Raw genomic sequence first — 24,593 nt, forward strand, 5'->3', positions numbered from 1 at the left:
AGAGATAGTTTACCGATGCAGATGTTTGTAAGACCATATTCAGATGGTTTAGTACCAAACGTGAATTGTGTTTATACCAAAATTGAAATGATTTTATTCGGAAAGAATGGTTTTTGGACAAATGCGATGTGTTGAAACGTACTGAACGAAAGTGGGGTTTGTAAAAAAAGAAAACAATGCAGACATCTGTCGGACAGTATTTCAGAGTGTTTCGTACCAAATGTAAATTGTTTTTCAATCAAAATTAAAATGGTTCTTGTACCAAAAGAGATTATATTGTATTCAATTGGTTTGCTTTGCCAAAAAAAAAAGAAGGTGAGTTTTGTGTCGTAACGGACTTTGGTTTTGTACCAAAACACTATTTTAAATTGAGTGATTTTGGAAGTAAACTAATTTTTATTGTTTTGTGAAAGCCAAGTTGTAGCCAAACGAGGAGAGTATATAGAGCTATATAGCTAGATTACCCCTACTTATAAATCAATGGAGTATTGAACAGGAATATTTTAGTATCAAAATGAAAAGATATGAGTTCAACGTTATAATACTGTGTATAGTTGTCTATCAATGGTTGTGTGTGTACCCATTTTAGAATGGTTGTGTTTCACAAAGAGGTGGTTTTCTACCAAGAATAAATGCCTGTGCACTAGAAACATAGTTTCCATTAGGGCTATATATGGGGTGAAGGGAAGTTACTGATCATCATGGCATTGTGATTAAATACTTAAACGATCATTTTGAGCCGTTCCGTCGTAAAACATATCAAAGACATTATTTACATCAAATAGTTCAGCGTTTGTATATGAGTGAATCGTTAAATGGATTGTTGTTCCGATAATTCGCGAAATTACTACAACAGTACCCATATTGCTAACGCGATGTAGATGAGGGTTTCGGTGGAACTATGCTGAGACTGACGAGTTGGATTTCCGGTCGATCAAGTGATGTTTCGTGGTACTGGTTTGCTGGACTTTCTTGGGCAAAGAGTATTTACATGTCATAGAAGAATAAGAAAATGGATTTAAGCTTGGAAGAAAAAAATGTGCCCTGATCAGAATCATTTCATCATTCAAGAAGATTTAAAAAAAATCACAGTTCCCTATCAAATAAAAACAACAAATCAATAATATTACGGATTTGGCTCAGATTATTAAGACACGTTCGGTCTCTAGGTGAGTGGAATGGAGATCCCAATGAGAGTAATTCTGGAGTTGAGAGAAGCACAGTCACAGATAGTGTATGTATAGGTGATTTGTGAGTGCTGGTTATGTTGTAGAAGATATATTCTAGGGAATAGGGGTAGAAGGTTATATGTAGAATACAGATTTGGACTTTGGCCGACATTTGTTGTCGATGGTAGAGCTCAAAATGAACGCGATATGAGACATTTTAGTGTATCACATAATTTGTCGTTATTGGAATTTTGTAAAAGTTTGTCAATAATGTTGAATGTGTAGAGAATTTTAAGATTTTTAAGCTTTTAGGTTATAAGTTTTTTGTCATGGAGTGCAGTGTTGAAAAGGTTATTCCGAGCGTTCGCTATAAAACAGATCCTTATGAAGCAATTCCTAGTTAACAATGAAAAAAAAATAACTGTATCAGCAAGCGTCTACAATTCTAACCAACCAAACCGAACGAAACAACACCAAATAAGTTTGATGGGCCCGTAGTAGGATGTACGCAGGATTTGCAGTTCATTATCCTTACTGGACTCATACACAAGGCAACGTAATTTGAAACGCTACGGAAATTGTGAGACATAAAACTGGAACATCGATCGCATCAATGCATACATAGCCACATGAAAAGTAGGTTAAGACAATGAGTCCAATGGCCACATGTCTTACCATATGTCGACAATCAATCGGGTGCCAGGGAAAAAAATGCAAACATTGCATTTCGTTTTAAATTTTGGAGTCTTTGAAGCCGTAAAATAGCAGATTGAAGGCAAAACGGCACTAAACATATATTGCAGCAAATGTAATGGAATTATTGTCATCGTTAATTCATCAGCTTGATTAAAACTATTTCTATGAGTCAGACTACGCCCCCCCAATGGAATGGAACAACTTAAACATACTGAGCCCTCCTAAGCAGTCCTGCAAAATATCAGTCTCAGTGCCTGTTTTTCAGCCGAAAATGAATGACTGCGGCGGTCGTTTTCAGTTCCTCTATGTGAGAACTGACAGAGTCCGAGAGCTCCACTCGTGAGCGACCCAACAAGATCAATTCCCAATCATCCACACACTACTCATGCTGAAAGGCCATTCGTCTCAAGCGGTGGCTTGTGAGAGTGAGTGCCCTATACGTTAGCACGGGTGAAAACACTCAACTACAGAAAATTGAATGGAAATTTAGCCCTCTCAGCTCTCGCATTCAGCACGCTGCGTGCGAGTGTGAGTACCTATTTCATTTCGCTCCCGTGTTGCTGATCGGAAAGCAACTTTGACAGGAAAACCAAAACGGAGAAAATGAAAAAAGCAAAATATCGCCATCATAAAGGCCTGTCGAAAAATTGCAGCACTGCTCCTAAGATGTTAGGATTTTCGCACCACGATGGCGTAGTGCACGTTCAGCGTACCAGTCTGGGTCATATTGACCCAATATCCTACTAGGGTAAAGCTGCAGCAAGATCCTAAAAGTTTCGTCTCGGTCTGGGACTAGAGATCTTTTCTGCTGACATCTGTATTGCACCGTACACCTGGAGTTGTATTCCTGGCCCATTCGTGATAAGCTGCCATATTTGAACGAAACATCTGTATGCTCAAGTGGAGGAGATATACGATGACCGACTGGGAGAAAAAAACATAGAAAAAAAAAACAGATTCCTTCAATTAAACCATTTGAGCTGAGGGAGATGTATATACTGTTGGTTTTGAGCAAATAATATAACCAAACAAACCTTGTGGAACATCCGCTCCTGAAGAATTTGAAATTGTTGAAGGTATGGTCGCAGAGTTTGTACTCTGACAGAAGAAGAAACTCAACGGAATCCGACCAAATTTTACATCACAACGCAGCTCATCTTTGCAATTGAAACGGAGAAAACGGATAACTGTAACGGAAGCATTTTGAGGAACTTCATCGAGTCATCTCAACAATGACGATCGGCAGGATTCTGATCATTTAAAATAACTGAATTCATCGTAGTTGATGTCGTTAATGTATAGGGGGGATGTAGAATCTAGAAGTGTATTGGTCCTTTGTATAAGCAGATCAGATTGGACAACCCTGTCATGAATAGATCGATAGTGTGTACGAGTCAGATCGAGAGAACGAATCAAAGTGTGAGACGTCGAGAGTGTGTGTCTGATGGACTAAAATATAAAGCGTAAAAGTTAAAGAAAGTGTTTTAATTATAATACATAGAATGACCTCGATCCTACAATCACTTGCCCATTATAACCACCGTCAAATATAATAGTGAAAGGTCAGACCAACCAATTCAGTTTCCTTTTGGCCTCTCTAGGAATATCGATTGGCAAAAATATGCAGAAGCGGTATCTTTTGGGATCGAATCATTCAATCCTCTCCCACCTTTGGATGAATATCGATTCCTGTCTGAACTGTTATACAAGAGTGCATTAGAATCACAAAAACGACGTGTTCCAAGTGCAACCTTAAAAAAAAGACCAGCCACACTGGGGCTGGGATGATGATTGCACCCAGTTGTATCTTAAAAAATCTGAAGCTTTCAAAATTTTTCGTAGGGATGATACTTTAGATCTTTATCAAGAGTACGCTAAGCTTCAAAGACAGCTGAAGAACCTGCTGAAAGCGAAAAGGCGTAGTTATTGGCGACATTTCATTGAGGGTCTCTCAAGAGAAACTTCGATGACAACGCTTTGGAGAGTGGCTCGCAACATGCGAAACCGCTCATTCTCTAAAGAGAGTGACGAATACTCCAATCGCTGGATATTCAACTTCGCGAAAAAGGTCTGCCCAGACTCGGTCCCAGCTGAACCGCTCTCTTGGGAAACTTCCTCAGGAGACGGCTCTCTGGACAGACCATTCTCAATGCTGGAGTTCTCTATAGCTCTTCTTTCTTCGAACAATTCTGCTCCGGGACGCGTTATGATAAAGTTCAATCTTCTAAAGAATCTCCCAGATATCGCGAAAAGACGATTACTGGACCTGTTCAACTCATTCATGGAGAACAACATCGTTCCGCATGAATGAAGACAGGTCAAAATAATAGCTATTCAAAAGCCTGGTAAACCAGCGTCTGATCATAATTCATACCGCCCAATTGCTATGTTATCATGTTTAAGGAAATTGTAATTGTAATTGCTCAATCCACACCCAGGCCGACAACTGTCAGCCCATCTGCTTGTAGGCAGATGTGGACCTACTAAGCCTCCTCCGTTAACATGTCCTACACCGAATTAGCACACCGGGATCTTCCACAGGCAGGCGTTGGCGTTACCAGTCCCAACAAGTGTGAGATACATTAAGGTGAAACGGGACGCCGTGTTATTTTTCCTATCTTGCCTCTCTTTCTAACAATTTGCCTCGCGATTTTGAAGATGGTAATCTCGAGTTCTATCGCACTGAAGATGCTGAAAAACAATCAGCATATGCACTGCAAGTGAGCATACACAGTGATAGATTTTTGTTGCAAAATATGAAGTAGAATCTGAGATTACCATCTTAGTAGCAACAGAGCAATGGCGGATATTTCCCCGACCGTCCCGTCCGCCCTTAAACAGAGGGGGTAGAGGATATAGGAAGATGTGAGAATAGGATGGGAAGAGGCAGAAAATGAAGAGATAGTAGAGAGGTTTCGATTTTGCTGAAACGAGAAAAAGAAAGAATGATAAAGAACATTAGCGATATGTTCATAGATTATGATTTGGTCGATAATTTCTCATCTATTTTGTTTCCATATCGTTGCATCGGTGACCATTTTCATCGCCTTTCTAGTTTTTGTTAGGGCCATCTCGCATTTTTTCGTCATGTCCTCTTTGCCGGTTGGCGACGTTCGGGATGTAAGTAGAAAAGCATGCATTTAATATGATTAGTACGACAGTAATTGTGATTGCTCAGTACTTCCAGCCCATTTGTCCGCAGTACATATCAGGCATCCCGTTTTAACATGTCCTACACAGAATTAGAAACCCCGATCTTCCACAGACAGTCCTAACTAGTGTCAGTTGAGTTCAATTGAGGATAGAAAGCGGCAAAATGAGAAGACAGTAGAGAAGGTTTGGTTCATTGGTAGCTGTGTTCATGTGATGTTTGTCTGACATTGAAAAACTATGTTCTGTAAGTGTTTGACTTTCCAGCACAAATTTAATACCGGAAAAATATCTGATCAGATGTATATTTTCGCAATTCTATGTCCACATTGAAATGCTTTTGTTAATACATCTTTTATCAAGAAGAAATAATTCTGTTTACTGTTATAAAATAATTCAGTTAAAGGGCAACTATTGTATTGTAATCTAGAATAAACCTACAGAAAATGTCTCAATAAAAAAGTTAACTCTAGTTCAACTAACTACACAAACTAAAAAAGTGTTATTATATTTTACCAATGATTTCACTCTAATCTTGACCCTAACATAGTTATGCGCTTAGTATAAGTGGACGCCAATTATGATTTTGGTTGGACAATGACCAAAATAGTGTTGTTTCGACAATAGTCACATACTATGCCCTACGACATTGACGATTCATTCATCATTTATTTAGTTAACATCAAATTCATGATAATACTGAATCAACAATTTGCCGCCATAATACTCGATTTGCAGCTGCAGCTCTCCAACGTCGGTCACACCAAACACTCGCCAGATCACGCTCCACCTGGTCCGCCCATCGTGCTCTCTGCGCTCCACGCCTTCTTGTACCAACCGGATGGTTAGCAAACACCAACTTTGCAGGGTTGTTGTCCGGCATTCTTGCAACATGCCCTGCCCATCGTATCCTTCCGGCTTTGGCCACTTTCTGGATGCTGGGTTCGCCGTAGAGTGCAGCGAGCTCGTGGTTCATCCTTCTCCGCCACACACCGTTCTCCTGCACGCCGCCAAAGATCGTCCTTAGCACCCGTCGCTCGAAAACTGCGAGTGCTTGTAGGTCCTCCTCGAGCATCGTCCATGTCTCGTGTCCGTAGAGAACCATCGGTCTTATTAACGTCTTGTACATGGTACATTTGGTGCGGGGGTGAATTTTTTTTGACCACAGCTTCTTCTGGAGCCCATAGTAGGCACGACTTCCACTGATGATGCGCCTTCGTATTTCACGGCTCACGTTATTGTCAGCCGTTAGCAAGGAACCGAGGTAGACGAATTCTTCAACCACCTCGAAAGTATCTCCGTCTATCGTAACATTGCTGCCAAAGCTTGTCCTGTCTCGCTCAGTCCCACCTACCAGCATGTACTTTGTCTTAGCCGCATTCACCACCAGTCCGACCTTTGCTGCTTCACGTTTCAGGCGGGTGTACTGTTCTGCCACCGTTCCAAATGTTCTAGCAATAATATCCATGTCATCCGCAAAACAGACAAATTGGCTGGATTTCGTGAAGATCGTACCCCGGCTGTTGAGCCCGGCTCGTCGCATAACACCTTCCAGGGCGATGTTGAATAGTAGGCAGGAAAGTCCATCACCTTGTAGTAGTCCCCGTCGAGATTCAAATGAACTGGATAGTTCACCCGAAATCCTTACGCTGTTCTGCACACCGTCCATCGTTGCTCTTATCAGTCTAGTCAGCTTCCCGGGAAAGCTATTCTCGTCCATAATTTTCCATAGCTCTGTGTGGTCGATACTGTCGTATGCCGCTTTGAAGTCGATGAACAGGTGATGCGTTGGGACCTGGTATTCTCGGCATTTCTGGAGGATTTGCCGTACGATGAAGATCTGGTCCGTTGTCGACCGGCCGTCGATGAAACCGGCTTGGTAACTTCCCACGAACTCATTTACTTTAGGTGAAAGACGACGGAAGATGATCTGGGATAGCACTTTGTAGGCGGCATTCAAAATGGTGATCGCTCGAAAGTTCTCACACATTAACTTGTCGCCTTTCTTGTGGATGGGATAGATTATCCCTTCCTTCCACTCCTCCGGTAGCTGTTCGGTTTCCCAGATCTTGACTACTAACTGATGCAGACAGGTGGCCAACTTTTCCGGGCCCATCTTGATGAGTTCTGCTGCGATACCGTCCTTACCAGCCGCTTTGTTGTTTTTGAGCTGGTGGATGGCATCCTTAACTTCTCTCAGCGTGGGAGTTGGTTCGTTCCCGTCCTCTGCTGCACCAACATAGTCATTTCCTCCGCTGCCGTGGTCCTCCGTGCCTACATTCTCTTCGCCATTCAGGTGCTCGTCGAAGTGCTGCTTCCACCTTTCGATCACCTCACGTTTGTCCGTCAGGAGGCTCCCGTCCTTATCCCTGCAGATTTCGGCTTGCGGCACGTAGCCTTTGCGGGATGCGTTGAGCTTCTGGTAGAACTTGCGTGTTTCCTGTGAACGGCACAGCAGTTCCATTTCCTCGCACTCCGCTTCTTCCAGGCGGCGCTTTTTCTCCCGGAAGATACGGGTCTGCTGCTTCCGCTTCTGTCTGTATCGCTCCACATTCTGTCGGGTTCCATGCTGCAGCATTACCGCCCGCGCTGCATCCTTCTCCTCCAGAACCGCTCTGCACTCCTCGTCGAACCAATCGTTTCGTCGACTCCGTTCTCAGGGCTGGTAGCAACATCTGATGGTCAGAATAGTTAATTTAGTGACCAATTTCTCGAAAATAGTGACCAAATAGTGACTTACAGATAGCAAAAAAGTGACTAAATAGTGACTTTTGACACAAAAATAAAGGATTAATGATCTAAAATAAATTGTTGGACGAATTTGATTTAAAAAAAAACCAGGAGTATAGCATAATGAACATTTTCAAGAAAAAACTGCAGAACAACTTTGGATGTTTGCTAAAATTGGAGAAAATGCTGTCATGAATGAGAATAAAAATATTAAAGTTTTGTTCCTTTGAATTCCACTAAGAATTTGCATCCTTTGACAGATACGTATTTCGACCTCAACTGTAAGGTCGTCTGCAGTGTCTTGTACTTGACTCGACTTGTACTTGAGTCGAGTCAAGTACAAGACACTGAAGACGACCTTACAGTTGAGGTCGAAATACGTACACTCCCGATCAAAAGCTTGGGGTCACCCCCTCAAAAACATGTCATTTTTTTAGGCCCATATGTTCGCCAATTTGCGTCCGATTTCAAAACCCTAGGTCTCATTCAAAAGATAATAAGTCAAAGAAACTTTGAACATGATTTAAAAGAAACTTTTCAAAAAAATTGTGTGTAAACTTAACCCAAAGTTGCCAAATTTTCTAAAAAATGAATATAAACTTACGGCAGTGTCGCTGGAAATTGGGTCGACCAATTTTTAAGATGAGAGCGGTAATATAACCCATTTTCTATTAGCTTTCAACTGCTTTTTACAGAACTTAGCTAAAAAATCTAGAAAAAAAAGTTATTATTATATATTAAGTTATTATCTTTTGAATGAAACCTAGGGTTTTGAAATCGGACGCAAATTGGCGGAGATATGGGCCTAAAAAATGACATGTTTTTGAAGGGGTGACCCCAAACTTTTGATCGGGAGTGTATCTGTCAAAGGATGCAAATTCTTAGTTGAATTCAAAGGAACAGTACTTAAAACGATTTTCTTTTTATTTACAGATATTCCCCTAACAAGCCCAAGTTAATCATCATTAAAATTTTCATATTTCGTGGCGGTGTCAGAGGAAATGGCGATGCTCCGAACGTGAAATTCCCTAAATCGAAATCCTTGAAAAACTTGAACGAGAAAATGTGTTTGAACATTATGAACATTTTCTGGTCAAATAAGTTATCTCTTTCCTTTTCTCAGATCTAAACTAAACGGATACGAGAGAAAATATGTTGATTCGATTGCACCTGACACAGCACAGGCATGTTTATTGGGTTCATCCTAGGGAAAATGTAGGGTAATTTTGGGAGGACTTTGTCAATTTTTCTCTGGGAAAAGTCCTGGAGATTTTTTTCTTTGAATAAAAGAATGTTTATTTTACGGAAATTCCCCCATTCGCAAAACAGTCCCATATGAATAGGAAACCTAGCAAAGATGGGACTGTTATGCGAGTGGCGGCAGGGTACTCCTGAAATAAATCAAAAAATTTTCTGTAGATTTTTGGGAGTTACCATTTCGGAGATATCTTAAGGAGTTTTATTATTAATCATTCAAGACATACAAGGACTGCAAAAGCATTCTGAAAGACTTTCACCAACAAATATTTGCCGAATGCAGAGTTATTCTTCTTCAGAAAATATTTGAGGATTACTGTAAAAAGTATATTTCAGATATTCTAAAGGAATTAAAAAAACACCAGTTTTCAGGATTGTATTTGTTAGATATTTTTTAAAGAATTTTATCCGGCTCACGAAATCTGTCAGAATTTCTTCCAGGAACTGCATCACAATATAATATGGAAGATCTGGCAAGGGATTCATACAGAAGTTCTTACATATATACATAAAGAAACACAAGGCTTTCAGCATGCTCACTGAACATCTTAACGTGTAGTCCGCCAAGAGTTTCATCAAGAGTTCTAAAAATTTTGCCAGTAATATAAAGAAAAAAACTTAAGATTTTTTTTTCGAGAATAGCACTACAAACTTCTGTTTGAAGTTTAGTCATATGAATCATATGGAAAAAAACAGCGAACATACCTTTATGGACTAGACATTTTATTGACTCCAATAACACAAAGCTTTAGACACTATTTTAGATATCAGCTCTTGTTCTCATCACTAACTAGATATCAGGACGATGAAAATAGTTGAAAATAGTGACTTTTTAACAGAAAAAGTGACTTTAGTTGAAAAGTCTTGAAAATAGTGACTTTATAGTGACTTACACGAAAATAGTGACCAAGTCACTAAATAGTGACTCGCTACCAGGCCTGGTTCTACGTACCCGATAGTGCTCTCGGCTGCGTTGTTGATGGCTGCTTTGACTGTACTCCAGCAGTCCTCTAGAGGGGCCACATCGAGCACACCCTCGTCCGGCAACGCTGCCTCGAGATCCTGCGCGTATGCGGTGGCGACATCCGGTTGCTTCAGTCGCTTTAGATCGTACCAGGGCGGCCGCCGGTACTGTACATTGTTAATAACAGAGAGTTTTGGGCGCAGTTTAACCATCACCAGGTAGTGATCAGAGTCGATATTAGCGCCACGATAGGTCCTGACGTTGATAATGTCGGAGAAGTGTCGTCCATCAATCAGAACGTGGTCGATTTGCGATTCCGTTTGTTGTGGTGATCTCCAGGTGTAACGATACGGGAGGCTGTGCTGGAAGAAGGTGCTACGAATGGCCATGTTCTTGGAGGCGGCGAAATCAGACATTGACGATTCTATTGTCTATGGCTCACCTATTTCGTGCCACCCAGCAGGGACTTGGTCTGGTACCCAATTCAGTATATCCGCTCCACGTAATGTACCGCACCTCTTTTGATTTGTGATATATTACGCGGAACATTACTCTCTTCATTCGGATAGCGGCTATGTAACCCATTGGATTAAAAGCCTCCATCAAACATGAAGCGATTAATCGGAGACTGAAGACTCCCCGAATAGAAAATTATCGTTCATGGTATCATACATATTATAAGATGTTCATTTGTAGTATAATAACGATATACATAATAATATATTTATGATTGAATGATTTAAGTCTTCGAAATGAGATCATTCAAAACATTTCAATTATCATAGTTTTAATGATAATGATTCCTTCTATGATTAATAAATAATTTTTGATAATCTGTTTTCAATGAACTCGATGGTCGCAATCAATTATTAATGCTTTTTTGCTGCACTTAGATCGCAGGATCATAATCAAAACGTAAATATTGTAGCTTGCGAGAACATACCTTGTGATCCAAGATCTAATCCGGCAGTGCTTGGCCAAAATATTTCGCATAAACATCAACACGGTAGCGTCTTACCGCGATTTTGTGAAGAATATGTGAATATCCCATGCCGTAGACGGTATATTATGGTATATGCATTCCCGTGTGCACTCTCCGTCCCTCCGTGTCGTTACTGCACCGTTCATGAAATTAAGTCCAGCATCGATTCCAATATCAAAGCTCGGGTCCAAGTTTGGTCGATCCGTTGAGAAGAATACTGTTTTCATTCCATCAAATTTTCCTTTTTCCTCCTGAAGATTCTTCCCCGACACTAGCTGCTTCTCGCCTTTCCAACGTTACTGGGTTTCAACCAACCGCGAGCACTGATTCTGTTTGGTGTAGTGCGTCAGCACCACACGTGAAGCTACTAGAACAGCTTGAACACGGAAATCTAACGGTTCGATTCCCGATTTTCTAAATAAAAAACGCCGTGGAAGTAAACAATGATACGCGTTATCGTAGCTAAAGCTGACAGTGTCCGCAGTGCCCGCAGGGGTGTGCGTGTACATTTTTTTTTTTCGATCGGTAAAACAGATTGGTGAAATATTTCCGTTTTGTTTTTATTATTCACCGTATCATAAAGATGATGATAAAGTGATTGTAGCATGTATGATTTTGCAAAAATTTTGTTCGAGAAAACTAGCATTTTTGAATGGTAACGATACTTAACAACCCATTCGGTCTATCATTCAAACTTCGAATATCATATGTGCTATCATCAATATGATTTATGGTATCATTAGTGTACGATCCATTCTACGATTACATGTATAATCAGAAAATGATAACCTGTATTGATATTGTATGATACCGTTTTATTCGGGTCTATACCAAATTTGGCTCAGAGACAGGTAATCAGTGAGGTCAGTTTTTCTCGTTTGTCAAAGACGATTGATACGTATTAAGACAAACTTTCCACTGCATCTGCCAGCAATAATCGGTGATCGATCAACATTCCGAGTACCCCAATCTACACAAGAATGCCAAGGATCACCGCTCATGCTTTATAGTTGGAAAAACTAGAACAACACCTGGCCACAATGATGCATAAAGCATCAAAGCGGACCGGAAGTGTTGGTGAGCCAGCCCCCACCATGTTATCATGTATAAGGAAATTGTTGGAAAAAATGATCCTATCACGGCTGGATCATTGGGCCAAATCGAATAACTTGCTTTCAAATGCACAATTCGGGTTTCGCATGGGTAAAGGAACAAACGATTGTCTAGCGTTGCTTTCAACAGATATTCAACTGGCCTTTGCGGAAAAGGAGCAACTGGCTTCAGTTTTCTTGGATATTAAGGGCGCCTTTGATTCAGTTTCCATAGGCATATTGTCAGAAAAACTGCACAATAGTGAACTTCCAGGAATTTTAAATAATTTCTTGTATAATTTGTTGTCAGAAAAACATGTGAGCTTCAATCTCGGACAACTGACAACTTCCAGAATTAGCTACATGAGCCTACCCCAAGGCTCATGTTTAAGTCCCTTGCTTTATAATTTCTACGTGAAAGACATTGATAGTTGCTTGGAAGGCCAATGCACGCTAAGACAACTTGCAGATGATGCGGTGGTTTCTCTAAAAGGCCCACATGCAGAAATGTTGCAAAGACCATTGCAAAGTTCTCTAAATAATCTGTCAATCTGGGCAAGAGATTTGGGAATCGAGTTTGCACCGCAAAAAACTCAATTTATTGTGTTTTCTAGAAAGCGAAACCCAGCCCAACTGAAACTCAATCTTTTGGGTATAGAAATCGACCAGTCTTTGACTTCGAAATACCTTGGGGTCTGGTTTGATTCGAAAGGCACTTGGGGTACCCAAACTAAGTATTTGGTGCAAAAATGTCAACAAAGGATCAATTTTCTACGCACAATTACCGGTACATGGTGGGGTGCTCATCCGGAAGACCTCATAAAACTTTACAAAACGACTATTCTCTCTGTTATTGAGTATGGCTTTTTCTGCTTCCACTCAGCAGCAAACTGCTACCTAATAAAGTTGGAACGAATTCAATACCGTTGTTTGCGTATTGCTCTCGGCTGTATACACTCAACGCATAACGCGAGCCTAGAGGTCCTGGCAGGGGTGAAACCTCTCCTCTGGGAGCTCTCGCTAAGGTTACTTATCAAGTGTGAAGTGAGCAACACACTTGTTATTGAAAACTTCGAAGAAATGCTCAGTCTGAACACTCAGGCTGTGACCATAGTGGGTAAGGTGAGATGCGATCGGATGCGATAAGTTATGAGATGAGAAGAGGGATGTTTGATAGGCCATAGTGCATGAGGTTTTCAATGAGGGTGCGCATGTTGTTTTCACATCCTTTTTCGCCTATTTCGTGCGCATCAACGACTCGCGTGATTTGATCGATGAAGTCGCTTGTATGTTGAAGCGCTTCTTTGGATGTGGGTAGTGAAATGATTGTTTCATCTATAAGAGCGGGAAGATAAAATGCACCCGCTTTTTGTTTTGCGCGGGTCGTTTTTTTGCTATAACTTAGTCAGTTTTGATCCTGTTGCAATAGCGAAAACCGACCAGTTCAAAAAAAATCTGGTGTAACTGTACAAGATTGAGATTATTGAATTAATTATTTGAGAAAAGAATGTATAACATGTAATCATATCCGCGTGAGCGATGTCTTTATGTATACACATATTTTTACTTTCCGGATTGAGCTATCTGAGTGTTGATTTCAATTCAAATCAATATGAGACTGTTATACTGATTTTCGGCATTAAAACATTACTTGATTGTGCTGACCTCGGCAAAAAGAAACAAAAAATCGGCAAGTATGTATTATTTAAGGGTATAGGTTTTAATATTACAAAATTTTCGGCGATATCTACGAGAAAAGATGTCTCTAATAAGTACACAATATTCATCATAAGGACTGTATCGTTAATTATGAGTACATCTCTGAGGCCCTTTATTAAAAAGACTAAGTCTTATTTATTTAGACAACTGCTGTGGGTTTATGTGTTGCTAGCGTTGTAAACAAAAGATAACCTTCATTAAAAGTTAAAGTTTTTCCTCAAGTGGAGCAACGCGAGTGTTTACGGATGAGAAGCGAAAATCGATTGTGATCAGGTACTGCTATGAAAAATGATTATCGCTAATAAAATTAGCAAAAGTTGGAGGTGTTAGCGTTTTTTCTGTTCAAAATACTGTCAAGCGATTCGGTATGCATAACACACTGATAAACTCACCCGGACGCGACAGAAAACCAGGTGCGTCCAAGTCAAATTTGGACAGCAAAATTTGCAAAATCTTCAAAAGAAAAAAGGAGGTATTCATCATAGATTGCGCAAAAAAGTGTGGAACGACTATTGGTATGGTTCAGCGCGCCAAGGAGCGTAATTTGTTACGGGTATAAATATTTGTTACAATAATAAGACAGAATAATTGTTTAATGTGTTTTAAGTACAATATTCGTTCGTTCCTTGTGCTACATGTTGAATTTTAACTTGTAAATATTACCCTAGTATTAATTAACATTTATAGGGTTCTGGCAGGATAGAGGCCAATGAAGTGCAATCCTATTTCGATTGCCAACATTCAGGCCATTTCGGGCCGCGATTAAGTACTAGATACGTAAACCTTTCCCTGACACAGACTTCAAGTCATAGAGCTCTAGTATCGAAACCCGAAACGGGATGCCCGATTAGGATTAGTTTTCCTAGACAAAACCAAGCTATGAACACAGCGACAAATGCTGTGAACTAAAAGGCGTACTGCCAACTAAAATACAATTCCAGGATGACTGATGGACACAAACCCTTACTTGAAACCTCGTCATCCTGTGATCGGAAGATGTTATCTATCTGGATAACAGGGCACATTATGTTATGTGTTGTGCTGCGTCAATTTGTGATGTCTGTATATTGTGCATTTGAAAGGTTCTAAGTGTTCGTGATATGTTAATCCTTTATAATAATTAATTTCTTTTATTTTTGTAACATGGCGCCCAACTAAAAAACCCCGTGTATACAAATGCAAGCTAGTTGGAAGGATTATAACTTCAGTCTTAAGGCCATTTTATTTTTGTGGACAGTTAACCTCCATAAAAGTAAAGTTTAGTTTAGGTTAAATTAATTCGTTACGTGATTTGGAGAGCAGTTTGGCTTTCGGGTAACAATCTTTAGTTTTGAGTTGAGGTGTTTTCTGGGGACTTGTTAGTCCTGTTCACCGCTACGTTTCTGGAAAGCATTGCGGCTTTCGGGTAGCATAACTCGTTTTGGTTTTGTTTTGAGTTTAGGTTAAGTTATTTATCTGTATCGTAGTGTTAAGTATATGGCCTTAACACTATTGTTATGAAGGATATGAAGCATATGGGAGCTGAATTTTTCGTGAATCGGTGCTCGATTCACGGAAAATTCTTGCTCAAACGTTGGATTGTGTTACGGGTATAAATATTTGTTACAATAATAAGACAGAATAATTGTTTAATGTGTTTTAAGTACAATATTCGTTCGTTCCTTGTGCTACATGTTGAATTTTAACTTGTAAATATTACCCTAGTATTAATTAACATTTATAGGGTTCTGGCAGGATAGAGGCCAATGAAGTGCAATCCTATTTCGATTGCCAACATTCAGGCCATTTCGGGCCGCGATTAAGTACTAGATACGTAAACCTTTCCCTGACACAGACTTCAAGTCATAGAGCTCTAGTATCGAAACCCGAAACGGGATGCCCGATTAGGATTAGTTTTCCTAGACAAAACCAAGCTATGAACACAGCGACAAATGCTGTGAACTAAAAGGCGTACTGCCAACTAAAATACAATTCCAGGATGACTGATGGACACAAACCCTTACTTGAAACCTCGTCATCCTGTGATCGGAAGATGTTATCTATCTGGATAACAGGGCACATTATGTTATGTGTTGTGCTGCGTCAATTTGTGATGTCTGTATATTGTGCATTTGAAAGGTTCTATGTGTATCGTGCAGTGTTAATACTTTGTAATAATTAATTTCTTTTATTTTTGTAACAAATTCCCTGAAGACTTACCCAAAACAGAAATGTCCAAAAAACAGTCAAATTCTGGCGGATTATGCGAAAACTCGGGCTCGGAAACTGTACGACGATGTTTTGAGCAAAAATTACATGTGCATAATCATGGATGATGAAACGTATGTCATATTGGACAACAAGGCACTTTCAGGAGCACAGTTTTTCACTGTGGAGCATGGCACTGATGTTCCGAATTCGGAGAAATCGAAGAAAAACTGAGCCAACCCAAGCAAAACCATCGACGGAACGGTTGTCCAAAACCTTATGTTGACGGCGTAGGTCTCTGACCCACTTGCGCTGAACGAGTGAGAAGAGAATCTCATTTCCGCACCGCGACTTCGCGTGACCGGTCAATAGAGTTTGGATATGTTGTTGATGTTTACATCGGGGTATTGTATTCATTCAATAGAAAAGCTTCGACGCAATCCAATGTCGAATTAGAAGTCAAGTAATAAGTCATTTACGAGTATTTAATTAGATTTAGTGTTTAGAGAGTGCCGCTTATTTGCAATACCGTAAGTTATAATAATAGAAAAATCTTTGATAGTGGAATTGTCATCAAAACCTTTCTATCTAGGTTGCCGTAGACGATTGTCGGAAAGTGAGAGTAGCTCGAGGTTTGGTTTGGTTGAAACAGGGTGGACCAGGTGTAGCAAACTGTAAGTAGAAACTAATGGAGATTGATAGAAGGAAATAATTGAGAAATCATAATACGTTTTCTAGAGTCAGAGCTAGTGCAGAGTTAATTGATCAAATATTGTCGTGCGAGTTAGGAAAAAACTATTTCTTGTGAGTGAATTGTATAATAATTGAATTACCAACTGTTTACTGAAGTCAAAATTATATTTCTAGTTTGAGCTGCACGTAAAATGTCTGCTACAAAAAAAAAATATTTTCTATTCCGAACCTTATGAAGAACAGCAAGAAGAAGGTACGAGAGCTGGCAAGATCCACGAAAAATTAAATATAAAATGATACCATGGGCTTTTCTGATGGTCAATAAACAATGTAATTGAATTTAATTTACAAAACAAATAAAACATTTTCAGATACAGCAATTTTCAGGCGTACTCATAATCAACGATACAGTCCTTATATTAGGTAAAAGAGTATCAATCGAAATTGATGTCACACTATTTTCGTTAAGGGATCTAGTTTTGCCTGACAAAGAAAAAAGTAGAACTTTTCAGTCAGAATCCTTTTAGCAATTAAGTTGAATAGCATAAAACCTTAAACATTCTAACTTGCACATGAATAACATGCACTGGACAAACGACCATATCAAACATTGATCACTTGATTCAAATCCCGAACAGAGAAAATAAAATGTTTTCTTATACGCATATAATAACAAAATTATGCTGTAAAAAACTTACACGATTTGATGGAATACTATTTTATATGCAATGAAATATGTTATTTTACATAGTGATCGATAGACAATATGATAAATTTTTATTACGTCCGGTCCATCAAAATGCATGTCATGTGAAAAGGCATTGAGTTATGTTTAAAAACAACAACATATTAACGCATTTTATATTACCTACTAGCATTCCCACCCAACACATTAAATGCGCATTGCTTTACATACACAACGAGCGCAATCATAAAATCCATACCCGACAAGCATTCTCTTGCGTTCTCTTGCGATCACATGCGTCGAAGCAGCTCCATCGCATCTCCGCACTCATCGCAACTCATCTACTATGTGCGGTTCATGCGTTCTGCATATAGTTTCCACAGAGTGTGCTTCGACGCTTATCCGATCTCTTATCTCTTTGCATCGCACCTCAGCCACTATGTGCTCAACGTCAGTTAAAATTCATGAGAATTTATCTGTTCTACATGTCGTCTGACATAAGCCTACCAAGTTATAACCCTCCTCGTGTACACTTCACTAACACAGTTCCTCTGTTAAATACGATCTGTCCATGAAACAAGCTATTCATGGAATACCAGATCAACTTCGATGTATATCTATTCCTCGCATTTTTAACGAAAAGTACCAAAATGTCAATTCCTGTAGGAGTTTCTTCACTGATGGGTCTCGCATAAATGGATCCACTGGTTTCGGAGTCTTCAATGAAAATTTCAACGCCTTCCGCAAACTTCAGGAACCTTGTTCGGTTTATGTTGCCTAGCTGGCAGCAATCAACTTCGCTTTGGGGATGATTTCCAACATGCCCGTAGACCATTTCTTCATCTTCTCGGATAGCCTTAGTTCGATTGAGGCACTCCGGTCGATGAAACCTGTTAAACATCCATCTAACTTTCTTACAAAAATAAGGGAGCAGATGGGTGCACTGGTCGAAAGATCATACAAGATTACCTTTGTATGGGTCCCCTCACATTGCTCAATTTATGGCAATGAGAAGGCGGACTCTCTCGCAAAGGTGGGCGCACAGGAAGGTGAGTTCTGATAGAAGAATTTCACAGGATGATTTTTTCCATTTTGTTCGCCAGAGTTCTCTTCAAAGTTGGCAAAATGATTGGCGAGATGACCAGCTGGGACGGTGGTTACATTCCATTATTCCTAATGTTTCTTTGCGAGTGTGGTGGTATGGTCTGGATGTAAGTCGCAATTTCATTCGCGTGATGTCAAGACTTATGTCCAACCATTACTCGCTAGACGCGCATTTACACAGGATTAACCTCGCGTTGAGCAATGTTTGTACTAAGTGCGGTTCCGGTTATGATGACATCGACCACGTAGTTTGGCGATGTCCGGATAATGACGCCTCCAGAGCGCTACTATTGGATACCCTTGAGGCCCGAGGTAGACAACCCTTTGTTCTTGTGAGAGATGTGTTGGGGACCCGCGATGTCACATACATGGGATGTATTTTCGACTTTCTTCGCTCTGCTGGTATAAATGTTTAATTCGCTTGTGTTTTCTTCTCCAGTTTTTTTTCTCTGTTTTGTCCTCTATGTTACCAAGCTGCTCCTGGCCATCCGGAAGACCAAGTCCCACAACAAGTGTGTACCAACACCACAAGGCACCGAATACGCTAGCAAAATGCGATTTACTCCCGGATGAGCAGCAGTGAAACCTTGTCCCAATCCTTACCCTGTCCATCCCTGAAAATGTGACCTTCTAATCTCGAGCTGCCACGAGTACCCTGGCTTCCACCCATTACTAACAGATATCATTAAAAAGTTATTACTCTGTATAGTGTATACTATTAAGTACAAAGAAAGATCCTCGACTCCGTAAAGCGTTATACGCGATTGAGCACCAAATAAATGAACTAGATAAAAAAAAAACAGTATACTTGCCTGGAAATCTGTGCTCCCTTTCACTACGCCTCATAGGAAGTTCTTGAGCAAATTGTGAGGGGAGTGCACACGATTGTTGTGTCTGGCCATCTTAGCTTCGAAAATTGGTTCATCCGGTTCGTACGATCTGTACACCCAAGGCTTACTTCTACAATAGTCGCATCGCTTGACAGATTTGTGAAGGATACCAAAGGTTCATTGATTGTGTTACGAGCTGGCTCCATCTCCGCTGAAAAATCTTCATTCAGGAATATTACATCTCCACTTTCAAGCACTTCTTTGCTTGCTGGGCTGTACACACGGTAGGCTTTAGAATATGCTGTATAACCGACGAAGACGCACGGCGTGGACTTCGCTTCCCACTTCCTATAGGATACGATTACGCTTGACTTTCGGAATGTGTGCCATCGCTTTTGAACCAAGGACTCGAAGGTTTGACAAATCCGGCTTCTTATTCGTGAATTTTTAATATGGTGCGACAGGTAATCCTTTCGTCCGTTTTCCTAGTTTTCCCTTGAGCATTAAACACCTCGCCCGCTCCTGGTTTGATACGTTCCGCTAAGCCATTCTGCCATTCCTCATAACCCGGAGGAACGGTGGTTTTGTGTCGAATCCCATATACCTTCAGATAATCTTCAAATTGCTTGTTAACAAACTCTTTTCCATTATCGGTTCGGAGAAATTGCAACTTTCGACCAGTTTGAGTTTCGAATCCTGCTTTATACTGCTTGAACACTTCGAACGCTTCATTTTTCGATTTCAGAAAGTATATCGACACCATCCTGCTAGCATCATCAATGAATGTAACGAAAAATCGGCGGCCTCCAATCGACGTCTTCTCCATCGGTCTGCACAAATCTAAACGAACCACTTCAAGAATTTCATTTGCTGCTTGACTTGAAGGGTAATCTTTGATGTTTGCCTTCGATGCAAAGAATACACGGTGACATCGAACCGACCGCATTCCTAGGACCATGCGAGGAAGCCGCTTGATACCTTCAACATTCAAATGACCCATTGTTTCTATAAATCTGGCGAGTTATCCCAAGAAATCTCGAAAAATATGTATGAAGAATGAAATTAATAAATAATGTTTGACAGTCAGTAGGTACCTATTATTGCAAAAGCTAGTGCAAAATGTAAAACACCTTTGACCGCAACTACTGATTTCCGATAACTTCTTGACTTACATGTGATGGTAAATAAACGAGAGAACCCGGTAACGTAACATGAAGAACGATCAACAAGAAGAAACTGATAACTGACGTTATAGCAAAATGGGAAAACGCTCAATAGTACTCAATGTAGAAAGCCACAAAAAAAACAATGACTTACCGGAGCCGTAGAGGAAGATGTCATCGCAATTGAAACCACTCGACGTAATGTTCAAAAATGGTTCATTACATCCCTAAACTATCTTAGATACATCATCGCAACGCTACATGCGATTCCACTTCCGGCACCTCACATCATTTCATCAAAGTCGTAATCATCTCCGGCCGCACTGCTCTTCTTCTTTTTCTTTGATGGTGCCTCAGTCAAGGAAATCGATTCCATCTCTTCCGCCACATCTACCGACTTCTTCCCGTCCCGAGCTAGCGCCTTCTTCTTCGCCTTCAGGGCCGCCTTCCGATTTCGGTTCACAGTCTGGTTGCCATCCAGCTGGAACATTGGATCCTTCCGGAACTTCTTCTCCTCCTCGGCGTAATCGTTGACTTTGCGCTTTTTGCCTTTGACGGTCTGGCCTTCGGCGTCCGATTCGATGATCCGACCGGAACTGATCAGCTTCTCCAGGGCTTTGTTCTTCTGGTCGTCCTGCGAGAGTTCCATGTTGACCGGACCTTGCGAGTCTAGTTCCATCGTGAGGATCTCATCCTTGGAAATGACGGCCATCTCTTCGCCGTCCTTGTCCTTCATCTTGAAGCTTTCTTCGTACTCGGTGTCGAGGGCTTTGAGGACATTGTCGAAGCTTTCCAGATTGAACTCGGGAGCATCGGATGACACCAGTTGGGCACTCACGTGCACTTCCGAACCGTCCTCTGGCGGGTGGGTGCAGTACTTGATCTTGCCGCAGTTCCAGTCCTCGATGAGGGTTCGGGCGGCTTTCTTCGCATCCGGAACGCCCTTCTTCGCCAGGGCACCCATCTTAATGGCTTTTTTCGCGAGGAACTCATCTGTCGAGTGGAACTCGGAGATGTCGTACAGCTTGCAGAAGTAACTCATTGTGCCTCGTTTCAGAATGTCTTCGGCGAGTGGGAAAGGATCTTCAATTTCTGTTACTTTTTGGGCGTTCCTCAGGGCAAAGAATCGATTCCGATCTTCGTCCTTAGGGCGCTGGAAGATGATTCCGGGGCTGTCCAGAAGCTTAACGTGTGAATCGATTTGAACCTCCTGCATTTGCTTGGTGATTCCGGGCCGGGCTCCAACCAGACAGGCCCGTTTGCGTTTTAACGAGTTTACCAGTGAACTCTTACCCACATTCGGCAACCCGACGATTCCCACCCGGATGGACGTCCGGATGTCATCGCTCCTGCAGTAATTGGCCAACAGCTCCTTCAGCAAATCCGCTCCGATACATGGCGAACACTCCAGCGTAGTCGACGCCTTAAACTTCCTATTTCCGATCCGATGCTTCTGCGTTTGGGTGGTAGCCTTGAACGGAATTACCGGACCACTTTTCCGCAAATATTTCATCCACTTTTCCAAGTTCTCCCTTGGAACTAAATCGGCCTTGTTTAGAATCAAAACCAATCTCTTCTGTCCGGATGCTTCCCGGACAATTTGGGCCACCTCAGCACATCTGGTCCCCAGCGGATCGCGAGCATCGACCACCTCCAGGATCACATCCGCCGCGTCAATCACCTTCTTGAACTCCTTAAAGTACGCCTTCAGCGACCAATCTTTCCCTCTGCCTACATTGACGTACTCTTCCTCCACCGCTTCCGACTTGCTCGGATCGAACTCCTCCCCGCGCTTCTCGGCATCGGCCGCCATCGATTCCATGGTCTGTCCTTCCGCCACCTTCGACCGCTGCTGCTTCAGTAGTTCCTTCTTCCTCTCTTTCTCCCGTTCCTGGAACTGCTTGTGCTCCGCAACTTCCTCTAGAATCTCCCGCTTGAACGGACACACATTCGGAACCTGGATCAACTTTTGCTTCTTGGACCGCAACTTCGGCAGCTTCTTGGCCTCCTTCTCCTTCTTCTTCTTGCTGGCAGCAATCTTTTTGATCTTCTTATACCGAAGCGAGGCCTTCTGCCGCTTCGACGAACGACCTGAAATCGGGACAAATTCCAAACTTAAAACGTGACGATCACCTTCCCCCAGCAAATACTTACATTTTAACGCTTTCAGAGCCATTTTTCCGGGGAAATTTCACCGATTTTCGTGTGCGATCTGGAACCGAATCGCGAACACGTTTTCACGGTTGTTTTGAAAAGAGTCTGACAGTCAGTGGGGCGAGCAACACGGCCGCAAAACGTGCGATGCGGTTACGAATGTGCGGCACAAAAAGGAAACGAGCAGAAAGCGAACTGTCATCGGGTGACGGGTGGTTTGTTTTGTTTTGCTGATTCGTACAAGGGAGATTGGACTCGAAGGTCGAAACAAACGGGTTTAAGAGAACAAAATTTGTAACACGCAATCCCGAATAAAAATGAATGCGTAGTGCCAATTAAGATGCAATTTTTGCTAATAAGGCAATCCATCCCTGATAAAAAATATCATAAAAATACGATAAATTTTATTTATTGTTACAACACAATTTTTTCGAAAAATATTCACCATTAAACGTATTGTAATTTACACAGCACACTCATCATCACCCCTATTGTTCTATTGTTGATGTCGCAGAGGTTTGGAGACGAAGAACAAGGCGGGTTGAACAGGAACAATAACGTTTATTAAAGAACACGTCTTAGCTAATTGGTGGTTCGATTAGGAATGAGAAAATTTTGTAACAACCCTAGTTGCTATGTATCGCTTCACTCCATGTTACGGTTGTCAGGGGCGTAGCGGGGTTGCCACATGGGGTGCACGATTGCTTCGGTTTTCAACACCCCCTCTCAATCGGTTACTCCAAGTCTTGATCTCAAATCTTGGAATCGTACATTGTCCAGTGACTTCGTGAATAGATCAGCTTCTTGGTCTGTGGTTCCAATTGGCTCGATCTTTACGGTCCCAGCCGCAACGTGGTCTCTCAGGAAATGATGCTTGATGTCAATATGCTTGATCCGTTTTGATTCCACGTTCTTTGCAAGCCCGATACATCCACGGTTGTCCTCAAAAATTGGGATTGGTTCTCCCTTCGAGTTACAGTTTAGATCTTCCAGGAGTCCGCCCAACCAAATCGCTTCACTGACAGCGGCGCTGAGGGCCACGTATTCCGCTTCACTCGACGAAGTAGATACAGTCACCTGTTTTCTGCTTGCCCACGATACGGTTGATCCAAACACCTTGAAGACAAAGCCTGTTACAGACTTTCGGTCCTCTTGATCGGACGCCCAATCTGCATCCACAAATCCGATTAGTGGTGACGAGGACTCATTACGCTTGTACAGCAATCCAAACTTGGTAGTGCCTTTCAGGTACCTCACAACGCGCTTCAGGGCCTGCCAATGATGGTCCACCGGGTCCTGCTGGTAACGGCCTAGGTAGCTCACCGGGAAGCAGAGGTCAGGTCGAACACAAAGCATCTGGTACATCACGCTTCCTACAGCTGCTCTCCCGAAGAACCTCACCCCGGCGGAAAGATGGACAGAAGGCGGGTTGAACAGGAACAATAACGTTTATTAAAGAACACGTCTTAGCTAATTGGTGGTTCGATTAGGAATGAGAAAATTTTGTAACAACCCTAGTTGCTATGTATCGCTTCACTCCATGTTACGGTTGTCAGGGGCGTAGCGGGGTTGCCACATGGGGTGCACGATTGCTTCGGTTTTCAACATCTATACCATTCGGAGAATGGTAAATGGCACTTTTACAATAAAAAATGGTGGTCGTTATGTATCTTAACCATAAAATTTTGAGAAAATTTTCATACACTTTTTCGCGAAAAACAATAGAATGTATTGTGTTTTTATGAGACATTTTTAGGACAATTTTCAAAAGAAAACAATATATCTTAATGTTTTTCATTGTTCTTATTATTGCTGTGTGCATTCAAAATGCAAATATTAAATGCGGGAGCACCAAATGTGGTAAGATTCTCTTACAAGTAACCCGATGTCAGTGGGAGCTTTCGAATCCTAGGTTGGCGGTGATATTGGCTATGGTTGCTACGTTGGCTTTGGTAACATGTGATACCGCGTTTGAAGCGCATTTGGGCACCGTTTGCATCTTGAATGCACCACCAAATC

At 41.4% G+C, this 24,593-nt stretch overlaps 2 protein-coding genes and 1 pseudogene across 3 annotated transcripts in view; 2 read left to right on the forward strand and 1 right to left on the reverse strand.

Annotated features, from left to right (window-relative positions):
• The window catches only part of LOC109411881 (dedicator of cytokinesis protein 3), a 681,785-nt gene that overhangs the window by 113,589 nt on the left and 543,603 nt on the right, over positions 1-24,593 (forward strand). The window lies entirely within an intron of this gene.
• The window catches only part of LOC115262273 (small ribosomal subunit protein eS4-like), a 203,078-nt pseudogene that overhangs the window by 7,862 nt on the left and 170,623 nt on the right, over positions 1-24,593 (forward strand).
• Positions 20,620-22,732, reverse strand: LOC134285541 (guanine nucleotide-binding protein-like 3 homolog). The gene is made up of 2 exons (XM_062846530.1): positions 22,575-22,732; positions 20,620-22,511 (listed from the first exon to the last, which is right to left on the reverse strand). The coding sequence occupies exons 1-2, from the start codon at positions 22,594-22,596 to the stop codon at positions 20,704-20,706; spliced, it is 1,830 nt and encodes a 609-aa protein (XP_062702514.1). The 5' UTR covers positions 22,597-22,732; the 3' UTR covers positions 20,620-20,703.

Source organism: Aedes albopictus, chromosome 1 (assembly GCF_035046485.1).
Source record: "Aedes albopictus strain Foshan chromosome 1, AalbF5, whole genome shotgun sequence".
In the NCBI taxonomy this organism is placed as follows: Eukaryota; Metazoa; Arthropoda; class Insecta; order Diptera; family Culicidae; genus Aedes; species Aedes albopictus.

Bases quoted from the DNA above. Each gene is read 5' to 3' on its own strand.
- LOC134285541 (XM_062846530.1), bottom strand. From the start codon at position 22,596: ATGGCTCTGAAAGCGTTAAAAT. The intron at 22,512-22,574 runs GTAAGTATTTGC...TCCCGATTTCAG, and splicing joins GGCTCTGAAAGCGTTAAAAT to GTCGTTCGTCGAAGCGGCAG.